This window comes from Prunus mume, linkage group LG5 (assembly GCF_029339155.1).
Source record: "Prunus mume cultivar Tortuosa linkage group LG5, ASM2933915v1, whole genome shotgun sequence".
NCBI lineage: Eukaryota > Viridiplantae > Streptophyta > Magnoliopsida > Rosales > Rosaceae > Prunus > Prunus mume.
The window spans coordinates 29,378,551-29,393,440 of record NC_142702.1 but is presented as its reverse complement, the minus strand read 5'-3'; the positions used below and the strand labels follow the sequence as shown (position 1 = coordinate 29,393,440).

The following is a 14,890-nucleotide window of genomic DNA, read 5'->3' as shown; positions in this document are numbered from 1 at the left end:
TGCATAAGTTTGTAAATAGCAGTCGGATGTTCCAGTGTGCTAAAATTGCATTTTATAGCTGTATGGAATATTATGGTATAAAGGGTTGAAAAATATTACATTTCATGTATCATCTACACATGGGTATATACGGAATCTCAAGTCTTGTCATCCATATGGATTTAGATGGTATGAGAACTCTATGTTTACTGTTTTACTTTTTTGAAATTTCTTACAGCCTTACTTTGGCCTAGTTAAAAGCCTATGGTACAGATGACTAGCATACAGCATTTCAAATATCCAAAGGTAGAAGATTTTTTTAAGGAGATCATGCTGTGTTGACCGCTTTATACTACGTATCTGCGAAGATAATCTACCCGAGCTGGATGCTTCAGCTTCATAAGAGCCTTAACTTCATGCTTTCGAACCATTTCTCTTGAAATATTCAAGTTTCCAGCAATCTCCCCTAACGTTCTATCGCCCTTACCATCAAGCCCGTATCTCTGTCTGATCACCAAGCTCTCTTTGGGCTTCAGTGAATCAAGCTGGTGAGAGAATATTCAGAGAAAGGATTAGCTACCACATGAATGCAATTGTAGACTGCAACTTAGGAAGAGTAGACTAATAGTATATTACAAGGGGACCTGAGTCCACTATCAGTAATGATGAGCAACCTGAAACTTTGAGAGCTCTTGAAGTGTGACAGGTGCTAAAGCCAAGTCAACAAAATGCCTAAATGGTTTGTGCATGTCACTTTGTGTTTCTAGCTAGTAATTAAAAATGAAGCTTAATAATCCTCAAAATATCTAGCTAACAATCAATCTTCAAACAGAGAAAGCGGTGCGGTGTTAATATGAGGTTATCGGAGAGGGCAAGTAAATACCACATCATCAAGAGCAAGCCTGAGAAGAGCAGGTTTCTGCCGGTTATCACCCTCTACACCATCAACATCAGTAATACCATTTATAAACTCCTCTTGTGTGGTTGTATGCCTTGAATGAAGAGAGAAAACAGGTTTTGACGCCCTCATTACTTCATGGTACCTCTCAGGGGAAATTCCAACCTTTTCAATTATCTCGTCCTCTGTTGGCATTCTTTTAAGTGCAAACAACATCCCAAGCTTAGCCTTTTGGATTTCCGCCCTAACCTGCATAAAGGAAGAGTGAAAACCGTAAGTTTCCATATTTGCAACTTTCATTCTTTTCCTTTCCCCTACTAAACTACCATTACATGCATTTTTTGGTTGGTGCAAATTCAGTTCCTAGTAGTATAATGCTGCCATTCGTTTCCCCTCTATCATAGAAATTGGTTGAATCAACAATTCAGACAAAGTCTGAATCCTGTATTTAAGTTCAAATTTTTTTTTCTAGTATGCAAGGCTCTGCAGCATAGGACCAGTTATGCGAGCTAAGATAGCCAATGTTCATGCTTATGTAGGATTGTTGTCAAGTGATTCATGGCAATGATTATGCAATTGCGAACAAAAATAACCATAGCCCAGCTTAGTTAGAGAAAGAACTTACTGATTCAAGGCCAAATGAGACACGAGTAAAGCTTGAGAGTGTCATGGAGCGTATGATGGCATGCCTGATCCAGAACAGACCATATGTGGAAAGCCGGAAACTTCTTCTTGGTTCAAAGCGATCAATTGCTGTAATAAGTCCCTTCACTCCTGCCTGGCAAAGGTCTTGAAATTTTGGGCCATTTGCGAAGTCTTGAAAATATTTGTTCATGACAAATAACACAAGTCGGAGATTATGCTGCAACACATATCAACATTTCAAGTTAGATTCTCTGCTTCACATCTGAAACCACAAATTCTTAATCAGTATGCAAGACTAGATAAAGTAACGCTGCATATAAAGTGGATAGAAAGCATGACAATGCTTGCCTTGATGAGCTTGCTTCGTGCAGCTCGACCAACTTCCAAATGTTTTTTCACTTGAACCACACTCATATTTGTCGCCTCAGCTAATTCACCATTGGTTGGTTCTCTCCCCAAATCTTTTTGTAAATTCTCTTTCACTTCAAGAAGACCCTAAATCATGGCAAACATAATTATTCGGCAGCAAAATACAACTCACACAACACAACACATGTACAATGCTACAAGCCAATTTTTAAGACTGCAGCCAGAAAACGGAAACTTTAGAAGGCTCACCTTCATAGGTTGCATTAGCTTGAACAACCAAGCATGCTCTGAGGATGTAAGAACTGGAGGAATCTTCATCTTTTTCCAGTCCAAACTAACCAGATCAGTTGAAGCCGAATACTCCCTTACAAGCTCCTCAATCTTCTCATTTTCGTTCTTTCTACTTTTTCTCTTTCGAACTATGGAAGCAATCACTTTCTCATCCTTATTCCATTTCAATGTAACCCTTTTATCAAGACTCAATCTTTTAGCCTTCTTTGTCCTGTTCCTAACCACAGTGTTACTTGTTCTGTTCTCTTCTTTGTCAGCATCACTTTCACTTGTCTTCTTCCTCCTTTTGCGACCTCTTCTCATCAAGCCATCTACATCTTCCACATCTGAATTGGCTTCAGTCTCGGGGCTACGCTTGTATAAGTTTTCCAGTTTGGCAGCAGCTTCATTGTAATCCACTTCCAAGGTACAAGGAGAAGCTACATCTGTAGTGGCAGACTTTACACTTTTTGCAAGTTTCCTATCTTTCCCTAGTCTATTTTGGTGCTTCTTTCGTGTTTCTATAGGCAATGGTATTTTCTCCTGGGGTGCAACCAAGGCGGTCTTATTTGCTTCATCTGTTTTAAATGCAACAATCAATGGCTTTCTCAACGTAGATCTCTGACTTGTCAATTTCGTGCTCAATCCTAATGGAGTCCTTGAAGCTGAGCTAGACACCGTCACAACTCCCATGCCAAGTTGCCTCAGAAAAAGTCTTTGTGATGAGTCAGAGCTTTCTTTATGCACAAATTCTGCAACCACACAAAAAGAAATGCAGCCATTTTAAGCTCTTCCCCTTTCTTGTACAAACGCACATTACAATTACTAAAAATATGAAAATAAACAAATAAACTCTTCATTGTTACTTATTGTTAGCAGAGCTGTCATATGATCTTTCCTCATATTATAGCCCACTAATAACACTGTTTAAGAAGTGAATCCTGCTTAATAAGCTCAAGTTGATCCTCCTAATTCCGATCTCTTCATCAAGTCGGAAGCATATAAGTTTTGATCGAATAAACTTCACAGTGAGAGTGAGGTACTAAACTAGACTCATTTTGTTTACCAATACTATCAAAACTCATTGTTCTGTGCGATAGAGACACTTCAAAATTCATCTAAGAAGCAGTAAATAAATCAGCACAAAAGAGAAAAGAAACCAACTAAAATTTCAGAACATTACTGATCATGAAACACATAAAAATAAAAATAAAAACACAAAGAAATGCAGGCGAAGTGTCAAACTTTGTATCACAGTTTTTCTAGGAACACAAACATAACCCACTGCAAACAATCATACCTCTGTTGCAGAAAACAATGCCCGAACGATCCGGTGACGAGAATTTGGGACAATCTCGGAGTAAGAATTAAGAAAGTTCGAGACTTTTTTGGTAACAACGAAAGTTGGAGACTTAAATAACGTAAACACGCGAATTACGGTGTCCACAAATTACAACTCTGCAGAATCAACGGTTGGGACTTTACTGGTCTTTCAACGCCACGGCAGACAATTGCACACGTACATCGTAGAAGGCTGGTATGGTGACGTGGGTGGTGTTGGAGCAGAGAATGATCTTTGTGAAGCTCTGGCGTGGCGGGTCCTTATTGGACTACAAGATATCTGCGGAAGCCTGTGGATGAAGTTGGTGACACATGGGCTGGTTCCTATTCGTTGTGGTATTCTTTGTAATTTGTGGGACCTACTTAAGCGTGGTGGTTTCAGCATCTTTACGTTGCTCAATATCAGCCATACTGTATCTTAAAAATAAAAAATGAAAAAACTATATACTAATTTTTCTGTACTACTTGTTCTTTTAACAGAAAAATTAGTTAGTAGTTTTATTTATTTATTATTATTATTATTATTTTATATACAAGCAATATTATGGAATGTGAAATTTGAAGATAGGACCTCGAGTGTAGAGGCACAACTCTTGACTACTTGAGTATACTAGTTAATTTAGTTTCGAAATTATAAAAGTATAAAATAAAAAAAGAGAGAAAAGAAAAATAGAATTATCACCGAAAGGCCCAGAATGAGTTTGGGCTTCGGCCCCCTCTTCACTAAAAGAGGCCCAAAATTAGACTAACGAGATGGGCCCATGAATCGGGATTGGGCCTCTATCTCACTTCCAATTCCAAACGACCTTGCACATTTTGAATTAAGGCAGTGTTTGGGGTGGGCTGTGTGTTGTTCAGAATCTTAACGCAAATTGCACAAGTTGAACGTTAATGTGCATTGGAAGAGCCAGAGAGGGTGATGTTCTCAACACTTAACAAAAAGTTTGATAGAATCATTTTTTCCTCTCAACTTCGCAAATTTTTAGAATATGCCAATACAATTAGTCGCGGAAGAAAGATTAAGAATCCTTATAAACTTTAAAAAATCAAAGATTCTATTGACATAAGAAAATAACCGAGCACAGTCTACCCAACACACACACGACAATGTAGGATCTAACTTTATAGCACACCTAAGAAAGCCAACCACTCAATTAAGAGTATGGGTACTCTAGCCAGACCGACGATTGATCACCCATTTGTGATTCGACCACTAAATATCCCGACTAAAAGCCGGTCACTCGCATACCTAATCCGAGCAAACGGAGAGCCGACCATTGAGGATCGAGAGTGATCATAATTCCCTTGACTAAAGAATAATATTGCTCATATATGATAATCTCTCTGCATCATCAATCAAAGAACTTTTCCTATCGCACTTTTGTTGTTTCCTTTTGTTATCACTTAGGCTATCCTAATCTTCCCCATCCTATTAACCATTAAATGGTCAAGGTTGTTACGTTGATTACTGAGATTTCACAAGTTAACATAGTCTATGAGATAAATATAAGTGTACATGTCCTCCACGTGGATCCTTGTAAAGTTAATATACAAATTAACCTAAACCTCCCCCTTTGACTCAAATAATAAAAATGTTGGAATGGAAAAGGTCACATGGGACGGTCCTACTATTTCCACGCGGCTAAACTAATAAAAATCTTTCGGTCAACAACTTGGCCATATAAAGTTCATCATCTAGAAGGAGGTTGTAGAAGAGACAGTATGAGTTTGCGGCTACGTATCACCTGGACTTGTGCACTGCAAATTCTCTCCAGTTTCGGGGCATCACACTCAGCTTCACTTTTAGAGTCCCCTTCCTTCTTCCATTCGACATAGTCATAGAATCATAGAGTCATAGAGTCATAGAGCTAGCTAAGCCCCAATCATTGAATTTCCTTTTGAATTGGTCAAATTTTTGTTTTGAATGGTTCCTATACACATGTAGCAAAAGAAAATTAAACACTGTACGTTGGTTGTTATGGGTTCATTCTTGTCCTTGTCAGTTGAAGAAAAAGCAGGACACTCGGTGGAATTAATGTATATAGACATATAATATATAAATTGTTTAAGGTCTTATGCTTACTAAGTCTTTAATTAGATTGTCACCCTCCTCACTTTGTCATCACGTCAAAGTAAATTGAAAGTGGATTTTAACTACCACCCTCAGAAAGTCATTATATTGAATAAGAACAGGGTTCAAGGTTTGGACCAACATGATACTGTTTATATATATATAATAGTTTTGTACAATTTAGCATGCATAATAGGACGTTGTGAATAAGATTAAGGAGCACCTCCAACCAAATAAAATAGTCCACATTATGCGAATCAAATCGAGTAAATCAGTACATAATCAGACGTTGTGAATAAGATTAAGAGACACCTCCAACCAAATAAAATAGTCCACATTATGCAAATTAAATCGAGCAAGTCATTATGCAACACTATTTGCTTCCTTATAAGTAAAATTGAATAAGAGAGAATCTAAACCATACAAAACAAAATTCGACAAAAAAAAAAACATAAAAAATAAAAGAAGTTTGTGCATGCATCAGACTTGATTAAGTTCCCAAATAGTATAGAAAGAAGATGTTCAATTAACCATGTGTTTCAAATTTCAACACGATTGATCAACGCGTGAGAGACTGGAGCACTTAGCACTGCTTTGTTTTGTTTCAACCATGTTGTGCTCGCTTTCCATTAATGTTAATGAAACACAAATTAAGAAAAGGAAATATTATAAGTAATGATTTCTCTACTTTAATTTTATCTACTTATACTCTCTTTTTTAATTATAAAATAAAATATAAGTGGATAAAATTGAAATGGAGAAATCATCACTCATATTATAAGTTAAGAATGACACACATGACCGACCGTTCTTCACACCAATAATAAGGCACGCAAAATACGGTACCTAGTTCTGTGACAATCCGGCTGTTTTCACTTATTAATCAAATAATTACTAGATTATCATTTTCCTTTGTTGGGCTTTGGGTCTGACTCAGCCTATTCTTTGTCTCTTCTTCAAATAAACATAGGAGACCCAATCTAGTTTGAACCGTTAACGTATGCAAAGCTTTGAAGCTGACGTCAACAGTATGTCATGCCCTTTTTTTTTAATCTCGGTAAAATCAAATCTGTCTTGTTTTTAGTGGCTATCAGATGATTCAGATCAGGGGTAGGGCTGGTAGGAGGACTAGTAGTAAGTTAGTAAGAGCATCCACAATGAAAGGGTGTATAATGAGGTGTATATTAAATATACATCATTTGTAATCAGAATCATCTGTAATGGAGAGGTGTAAACGAGTGTAAATTTGCATCATCGCCATGAGATGCAAATTTAGATACACATATATATCTTTTTTTACATCTCTTACAGATGAGACCTATATGAGAAAATATGAGAAAAAGTGGACAAAAGTGAGACTTACAACAAAAAGGGTGAAAGAAATCAATTATACATATTTAGATTTATATCTTCCTCATTAGAGCAAAAATCATATTTACAACTCCTTAAGGTATAAACAAGATGTAAAACTGGCTTTACACTCCCGAAAATACACTCTCTCACTGTGGATGCACTAACACGCGGAGCTAAGTTTGAAGATTCTTTGGTCTCCTACCTCTTTTGCTTAATAGTTGACTTTCTTCTTTTTCCAGTAATCAGATGCAAAAGTGAGAGAGAGAGAGCAATAATATTGATGTTTATTGTTGGCTTATGAAGGAGAAGCACAAGGCTGAAATGGTCAGCAATTGGACCTCTTACTCTTATGAATCCTTTGAAACTCCATTTTCTATGACCAAAGACTGGTCTCCCATGAAGAAAGTATCCTTTCATATTTTCTCAGTCAAACTTCTCTTATTCTTTCTTTCCCTCACTTTCTTAGATTCAAAAACAGAGCTTCCCTTAAAATCCCATAACCATCTCTCCCTCTCCTTCCTCATCAAGTTTTCATCTTCGCTCCTTTGCTAACTACATCAAATAATCCAAATTACACACAAAAACTAAGCACACCCTTCTTAGAAATCCGTGTCTCTGTTTCCTTTTTGGGTAGTTTTTGAATCAACCTTCGATTTTCAGTCTGTTTCTAGTTATAGGGGGGGAGAAAAACACATTTTACTTGCAATTCTTGAAAACCCAGTTCTTGTTTTGGTTAAATTCCCATGCTTTCTGTTGGTTGGTCATAATATAACTTCATTCCAATCTCTCATGCTTCTCCACATAACCTAATTTAGCATATGCTTTGCAATTAAGATTTCAGGTCTTTGCTGCTTGCTAGTTGATCACAAACTGTTTGCGTCCATTAATATAGTGTATGAACAAATGGAGAACTGCAATACGCATGGGGAGAAAATGAGTCTTATAAATGAGCTCGCACAAGGCAGGGAGCTAGCTAGGCAACTCCAGATCCATCTCAATGTTCCGTCTTCCTCTCATGGAACCCGGGAATCGTTGGTTCAAAAAATCATAGTTTCATACGAAAAGGCACTTTCCATGCTCAATTCTAGCAGCCCAGCCTCAGGGGGAGAGCAACAACAGCCCACAGGTCATGCTGCGATTCGAATGATTGAGTCCCCCCCACCTTCTCTCAATGGAAGTCCCCGGAGTGAAGACTCGGATCGCGAATTCAAGGACCAGGACAACAAAGATTCGTCTAGGAAGAGGTAGTTTGTCATGATAATGTTTTGTTGGTTCATCAGTACTTGATTGAGATGATAATTCTGTGGTGGTTAATTTTTGAATTTTCATAAATGTTGCAGGAAAACTCTGCCAAGGTGGACACAACAAATAAGAATTACATCAGGTATAGGGCTTGAGGGGCCTCTTGATGATGGCTTCAGCTGGAGGAAATATGGCCAAAAGGACATACTTGGAGCCAAATATCCAAGGTAGGCCAGGCAGAACATTTTCATTAAAGAACCCCTTTGTGACTTGGTCAACTCAACCAATGTGCAACTTGCATATTAACATTAGATTGTTGATCTTGGCAGAGGCTATTACAGATGCACTCATCGGAATGCTCAGTGCTGTTCGGCCACAAAGCAAGTGCAACGCTCCGATGAGGACCCAACAGTCTTCGAAATTACTTACAGAGGAAGGCACACATGTACACAAGCCTCCACCAGCACAACCAGTGCTCCTCCTCCTCCTCCTCCTCCTCCTCCTCCACAGAATAGCATGGACATAGTGGACCCTCAACAGAATGAGCAGCAACCACAAGACTTGCTCTTAGCCATCCCACAAGGCCTTACAGTAGTAACTGAAGGCTTAGACTCTGGTGATCAGGAATTGTTTCCCTACAATCCATTGAACCACAACTATGTGGGGCATTTTTCTCCTCCATTTATGGGCCCTGCAACTTCTGGAACACAGTATTTCTCAGCTTCAGAGCAGGGCTTTGGAGGAGGCAGCCAAGGTTTTCAGGGTGCTGAGTGTGAGATTGCAGAGATTCTTTCATCTTCTACTTCAGCAGCCAACTCTCCTGCTGCTTTGGGTTTCCCATTTGGTCAGGCTGATCAAAACTTATACCCCAACTTCTCATTTGACGGTCCAGGCTTCTTTTCCTCATAGCTATTAGCTTCCTTCCTAAAATAGATTAGCATTTCCAGAGCCAACATAATTAAACTTTGTAACATCCGCTAAGTAGTCTGATTGAAACGTTTCCGTTAAGAGACCCAAAAAAGCTGATATCTATATATATATTTTTTGTTTTCCAATTTTAACTGAATATTCTCTTTTTATGAGTCTTTTTCTTATTAATTAGTCCGCATATCAGAGATTCACGCGTTTTTCATTTTCACGTAAGGGTCCATCAGAATTGTCTTCTACGCATCCGAACAACAAAGGCCCAATCGCGACGGGACGTCTAATCGTGCAGTGGCCGTTTCGGAAACAACGTCTTTTCTTTTCGCATGCACGACCCAATGCATTGTAGATATGGCAGGCCCAAGACATCTTCAAATGGCCCATACGGTTCACACCAGTCCATTCAATTCCTGTGCTTTATTTTTTTATTTTCTATAAAAAAAATTATTTATCATTTCCTACATTTTCCTACTCCGTTGCAAATGGACAAGAAGAAAGAAACCCAGCAGAAAAAGTAAAATTGGTGGTGGTTCAAATTTTTATTCCGGGAAAATGAGACGAGATGAAATTTGGGCGTGTTGAAGAAGTGCGGTCCATGGCGTGCACATGTTTCCCAGCCTCAAACATGTCGCTCTTACATAGCCACCATAGGAATGAAATTTGAAGGCAAATTGGCCCACCTGATTGATGAGCAATGCTTTTGTAAGTCTAATATCTTCTTTTAGAGTTTGGTCCTAGGCATAAAAAAGAAAAAGAAAAAGAAAAAGAAAAAGAAAAAGAAAAAGTGAAATTGAAATTCATGTATGCATGTATACATGAAATTGATTAAGACTAAGAGAAGATGCATTAAACAAAGGGTTACCCTAGCTAGCTAAAACAAGTAATTACTGATCTGATCCTAGAATTACATATTTGTTAATAAGAATATGGTAAAAAAGCGTTTCCCACATTCTGTTTTATTATTAGCAGCAAATAGCAATGGGGAGATTGTTAGGTACGTAGATGGGGCATGCAATTAGCAGAATGTTTGCTGAATTTGGTGAGCCAGTTCCTCGGCACTAAGTTGGCATTCAATTCCAATCTAGCAACAAAGCAAGAAACAACATCCCAATCATTAGCAGCTCCAAATTTAGTCACCCACATGATTCATCAAAACAAAATCCTAATTAATATATTTGTACGGGGTAGCTACAAAATCAATGTCTGAAAGATACCCACCCACCCTTGTTTTCAACACGAGCATTTAAATCTGTAAGTCAGTACACGTACGGTACCACCCAATAATCCAGTACTCATACATACCTCATTCTTTTTTAAATTTTTACAACTGGAAATGAAATTACTGCAAGCATAATTCTTCATGTAAAGGACAAAACCAGTACTTTTTCCTCTGAACTAAATCACCCTTTATGCATTTAACATTTTGTTACTTTTTCTTAGATATCGTCACTGTATCCTCGGCCAGGATTAATATATATGCTAAGCAAAACTTGTAAAACAAAATCTAAAACTAGCAAATAACTATAGGAAGTGAAATTAATTAACAAATTATAATTTGGTTAGGTACAAATGAAATGAAATACCTTGATGGTGAAGGCATTAATCATGGTTTCGTCGACGGTGGTGATGCTGACGTCAAGAATTTCAAGCGAGAGTTCTTCGAGAGTAGAAATGATTCTGAGAGCCTGTCCGGGTATCGGAAGTGACACCGTTTTGAGAAGAACATTTGGACCTGAAAATTTCACCTCCACTTGGGCGACGGCGGACTTGGAGTTGGCGAAGAGCTCATTGAGATTGTCAATATTATTATTATTATTATTGATATGGGAGGAAGTAGTTGAAGAAGAAGGAGATGGTAATTCAAATGACGATGAGCTGGGCATGTTTGGACTAGAAATCAGATAATTACTAATAATATTAGCAGCGGCAGGTAATTGTGGTGGTGGTTGCTGCAGAGCCCTAGCAGAAGAGGGCTTGTAAGGGCTGGTTGGCTGAGGGGTTCTTGGGCTGATAGGGGGCAAGCTAAGCCTAGGACTGAGAGGGGGTTTTCTAGGGCTAAGGACTGGTGGTGATGGACCAGGTGGTCTTGGACTTGAGGCCAGCATAGGGCTGCTTAACACTTCACTGTAGGCTTTTCGCTGCTTCTTGGCCTCAAGCGATTGAAGAACTTGCTGCAGTTCATTGATGTAATCAACCACCCCTCCAATTATTGATGCTTGATCTCCCTGAACCAAAAGCAGACAACAAAAATAGGTACACATAAGATATATACACTTTTTTTTAATAAAATAATAATGAATTAGTACTGTTTTGAAGTAGCTAGCTAGTTAATGCTTAATAGTGCAGACAAAAACACGAAAAAACAAAAATTAGTGCAGCTAGCCAGCCATGGTGTGTACCGTGTACGTGGAGGGTTTCTACTTTTGCTTGTAATGAAGTTTGAAAGTGAAGGGACGAAATATATATGCAAAGAAAAAAACATGTGTATATTTAGATTATTTGATGTAATTAATAAGATTATTATGGATGGATGGGTAGAGAAACTAACTCGTTTGACATAGAAGCAAGGCATGAGAGAGCGCAGGACAGACAAGTGGTCGTTCATTTGCTTTCTACGGTTGCGCTCCACCGTTATATGAGACATCCTTGTTTGTTGTCCATCTTCATCTGAGAAAGTGGTCGCGGTGCCGCCCGAAGCAGGAGATGTAGAGAGCTTCAATCTCTTGGTTTTGGGGGGCGAATTGGTTTCATCAAGCTCGGTCTGGTCAGCTGAGGATGAGCTGAAAACAAGGGGTCGCGGTGGTTGTTCATTATCCAATGCCACCGTGGCTGGCGGCGGAGGGAATTCCATGGCTCCTCCGAATCCAAATCCGTCGTCTAAGCTCTCCAATATGCTAAAAAGATCGTCCCCTGGAGTAGTTAAGTTGCAAGTGGTGTCGCTGTAGTAGCACTGCTCGTGTTCTTGGAAAAAATCAGATGATGGACGGTCGTGATCATTATCCATGGCCATGGATGCTCTTTGTTTGCTTGCTTTGCTATATGCCTCTTGGTTAATTAGCCAAAAAAGGAAGAACAAAAAGGGAAATGGAAGTAGCTACAAGCCAGGCAACAAGGGAATTAGTTGTCGGGGAAAAAGACGAAAGGGAGGGAGGGAGAAACAAAAGAGAGTGCGTCAAAGATGAGAGAAAAAAAGTATGTATTATTATGTATGGTAGTAATATGTAGAAGAAGCTAGCTAGGTTTGCGAAAAGGGGAAGTAAATAAGAGAGGGTCTGCTGAAAGGGACTAAAAACCATCACCATCATCCACCTCTATTTATTTTTTTTTTTTTTTTGTGCTGATGATGTTTGGTTTTGGCTTTGCTTGCTTAGTACTGTGCAGCACTGTGCACTGTGCACTGTGCACTGTGCATGAGAGAGAGAGGTTCCTTCTTCCTGTATATTCAATTTTCTTGGTTTTCATCTGTCCGTTAGATTTATGTCTGCGTGGGATCTTACAGCCGTGGAGCACACAGAACCCCAATAAAATATAATTAGAATTGTAGAGAGAAATTGGAAATATCGTGGTGGATTCTGTTCTTTCTTCAATACTGAACTTTGCCACAAATTGGAAGATGACAAAATTAATTCGTTGGGTGTATATCATTAATTCAGCTACTACAAAGACATTGATGGGATATAATATTAAGACTCCGAAAATAAAATAGAAAAGAAGATATTTTTAACTAGGAGAGGACTACTTAAGGTTAAGGTCGTTGTTAGGTATAGCAAGGTTTCTCAATTATATTTAGATTTACGAATTAAGGTTGTTCCTAACCTAACCATGGCAACCTTGGCCTTGGGTCGGGGGATATGGGTCCTCTAACAGTAATTGATGGTTTTGGTCAACGTTGTATCGTATATACCTTTTTATCGATCAGCTACGTAAATAGAAGAAAGGGTATGGTAGAGCTAGATGAAAAAGAATGACCATATAAATATATATTCAGAGGTGGCAGTGGAAAATTCTAAAAAGTGAGGGGAAATTATCCTTAAGAATGAATGAATGGCATGGTTTTTATATAAATATATGCAGGCTGAGGCAGGCGGTGCCTGGAGACGGGAGGAATGTTCCTCTTTGATCCAAAACAAAAGCAAACATCTATGGCAATAATAGTACTTCAATGTTTGGTCAGAGAGGCTGCTCATTATCACTCACTACTAATGTTTTCCTTTTCCCTTCATGATTTAAAAATTAAGTTTGCTCAAATATATATATTATTATAGAATGATTACACATGGCTGATTAAAGTTGTATATTTTTATGGAGAAAAAGTTCATACCCAACAGTTAGTACGTACAATAATTAAATTGAAAAGTATAGGGTTTGTAATCGTTAAAATTTGAGAGTGCATGGACAAACATGCCTTAAAGGTACTAAATTGAATATATAATTAAGGATGAAGATGAGTGAAGGAAATGATGGTATAAAAAGGCTTTAATCTATAAATATGTAAATGCGACAAATTGAACAAAAACATGTGTTTGAGCAAGAAAATGAGGGCCAGGGTGATGACGACGAGTCAGGCTGATGACGAAGGGTACTGTGCTACTCAGACTCTGCACACTTGTTTCCTAATTATTATTCAATACTTCATTTTCCATATATATAATATTTTATTATGTAATATTGGAATTGAAAGATAGGCCTTCAATGTGCGGACACGGTATCTGCGTGCGTGCCTAGGATGAAATCAAAAGCAATTTCAAGTTATTAGACAGTCTATGAACTAAAATAAATTTGAAATGGAAATGTGGAATATAGTTCGTATCTAAATTATAATATGCTTGGTGCTACCTCAAAGGCTCTGGACAATACAAATAAATTGAATTTGAAAGTAGTAGAAACAAATTGCAAATTGGAATGCATGGTGTCTGGGTGGAAGGACGAACAGGATCCAAGGGGAGTAATTGCAAGTTTGGGCCAGCCATGGGAGTGCGCGGGTTTCATTTAAAGTGGTGTTGTGCTTCTGTCTGTACTTTTAGTGTATATATATATTTCCACATTTACTTCGCTCCTCCATATGAGTCCAATTCTAGCTTATCACCCGTCAATTTTCACATTTATCACCTTCACCAACTCTCTCTCTCTCTCTCTCTCTCTCTCTCTCTCTCTCTCTCTCTGTGTTTCGATTTAAAAACAAGTTTAACGCAGCTATATATCTTCTAGGAGCTGGATCTTCTCTATCTTATTGTATATAACCATTTTACATTCTCATCATCTCATCTCATCCATGGAATGGAATCACATCTTTACACTGATATAATATGTACGGAATCAAACTGCATGCTAGGTAGCTAGTTATTATTAAATCAAGCGCTGGAGACTTCACCCACTACTCTAATGGTGTCTGTACAAGACTGCATCTGCATGCATGCCTGTACGACCCTATAACAACCGCACTACTCCTCCTACGTACAAATAGCATCTACATAAGGCTGCATCCCTATATATATGTTGGCTGTCAAAACTCTTTAATACATTGGTTATAATTGGAGTATATATTTTAGAGTATAATATTAATTAATAAAATAAGATGCGTACGTACGTGTTATAATATGAGCGAGCCAAGCCATGTTGAAGCTATAGTTAAAATATTTTCAAGCAAATTATTTAACTTTTGTTTCAGTGGGCATCTGTTTTGGTAAAAGAAAGACAAAGGCATGCATGACAGTGGAACACTTGCACATTTCTTTGCTAGCTAGCATAGCAATGTATTATAGGGTGAGAGACAAAGAGCGGCTAGGTATGACAGATTT

At 38.2% G+C, this 14,890-nt stretch overlaps 3 protein-coding genes across 4 annotated transcripts; 1 reads left to right on the top strand and 2 right to left on the bottom strand.

Moving 5' to 3' along the window:
• Positions 1 to 35: 35 nt before the first annotated feature.
• SIGE (sigma factor E) lies at positions 36 to 3,672 on the bottom strand. The gene is made up of 6 exons (XM_089051742.1): positions 3,462 to 3,672; positions 2,141 to 2,913; positions 1,871 to 2,017; positions 1,503 to 1,739; positions 863 to 1,126; positions 36 to 524 (listed from the first exon to the last, which is right to left on the bottom strand). The coding sequence occupies exons 2-6, from the start codon at positions 2,852 to 2,854 to the stop codon at positions 327 to 329; spliced, it is 1,560 nt and encodes a 519-aa protein (XP_088907868.1). The 5' UTR covers positions 2,855 to 2,913; positions 3,462 to 3,672; the 3' UTR covers positions 36 to 326.
• Positions 3,673 to 7,240: 3,568 nt separating this feature from the next.
• On the top strand, positions 7,241 to 9,229 carry LOC103333772 (putative WRKY transcription factor 53). 2 transcript variants are annotated; one of them, XM_089053468.1, is made up of 4 exons: positions 7,241 to 7,556; positions 7,768 to 8,170; positions 8,267 to 8,395; positions 8,498 to 9,229. In XM_089053468.1, exons 2-4 carry the CDS (start codon positions 7,830 to 7,832, stop codon positions 9,075 to 9,077), a joined length of 1,050 nt encoding a protein of 349 aa, XP_088909594.1. In that variant the 5' UTR covers positions 7,241 to 7,556; positions 7,768 to 7,829; the 3' UTR covers positions 9,078 to 9,229. The 2 variants fall into 2 exon arrangements, with proteins under 2 accessions (XP_088909594.1, XP_008234887.2); XM_008236665.3 differs by having other exon boundaries at positions 7,241 to 8,170.
• An 805-nt stretch (positions 9,230 to 10,034) lies between these two features.
• Positions 10,035 to 12,319, bottom strand: SPCH (basic helix-loop-helix (bHLH) DNA-binding superfamily protein). Its single transcript, XM_008236557.3, has 3 exons — positions 11,641 to 12,319; positions 10,676 to 11,317; positions 10,035 to 10,173 (listed from the first exon to the last, which is right to left on the bottom strand). The coding sequence occupies exons 1-3, from the start codon at positions 12,100 to 12,102 to the stop codon at positions 10,108 to 10,110; spliced, it is 1,170 nt and encodes a 389-aa protein (XP_008234779.3). The 5' UTR covers positions 12,103 to 12,319; the 3' UTR covers positions 10,035 to 10,107.
• Positions 12,320 to 14,890: the final 2,571 nt, after the last annotated feature.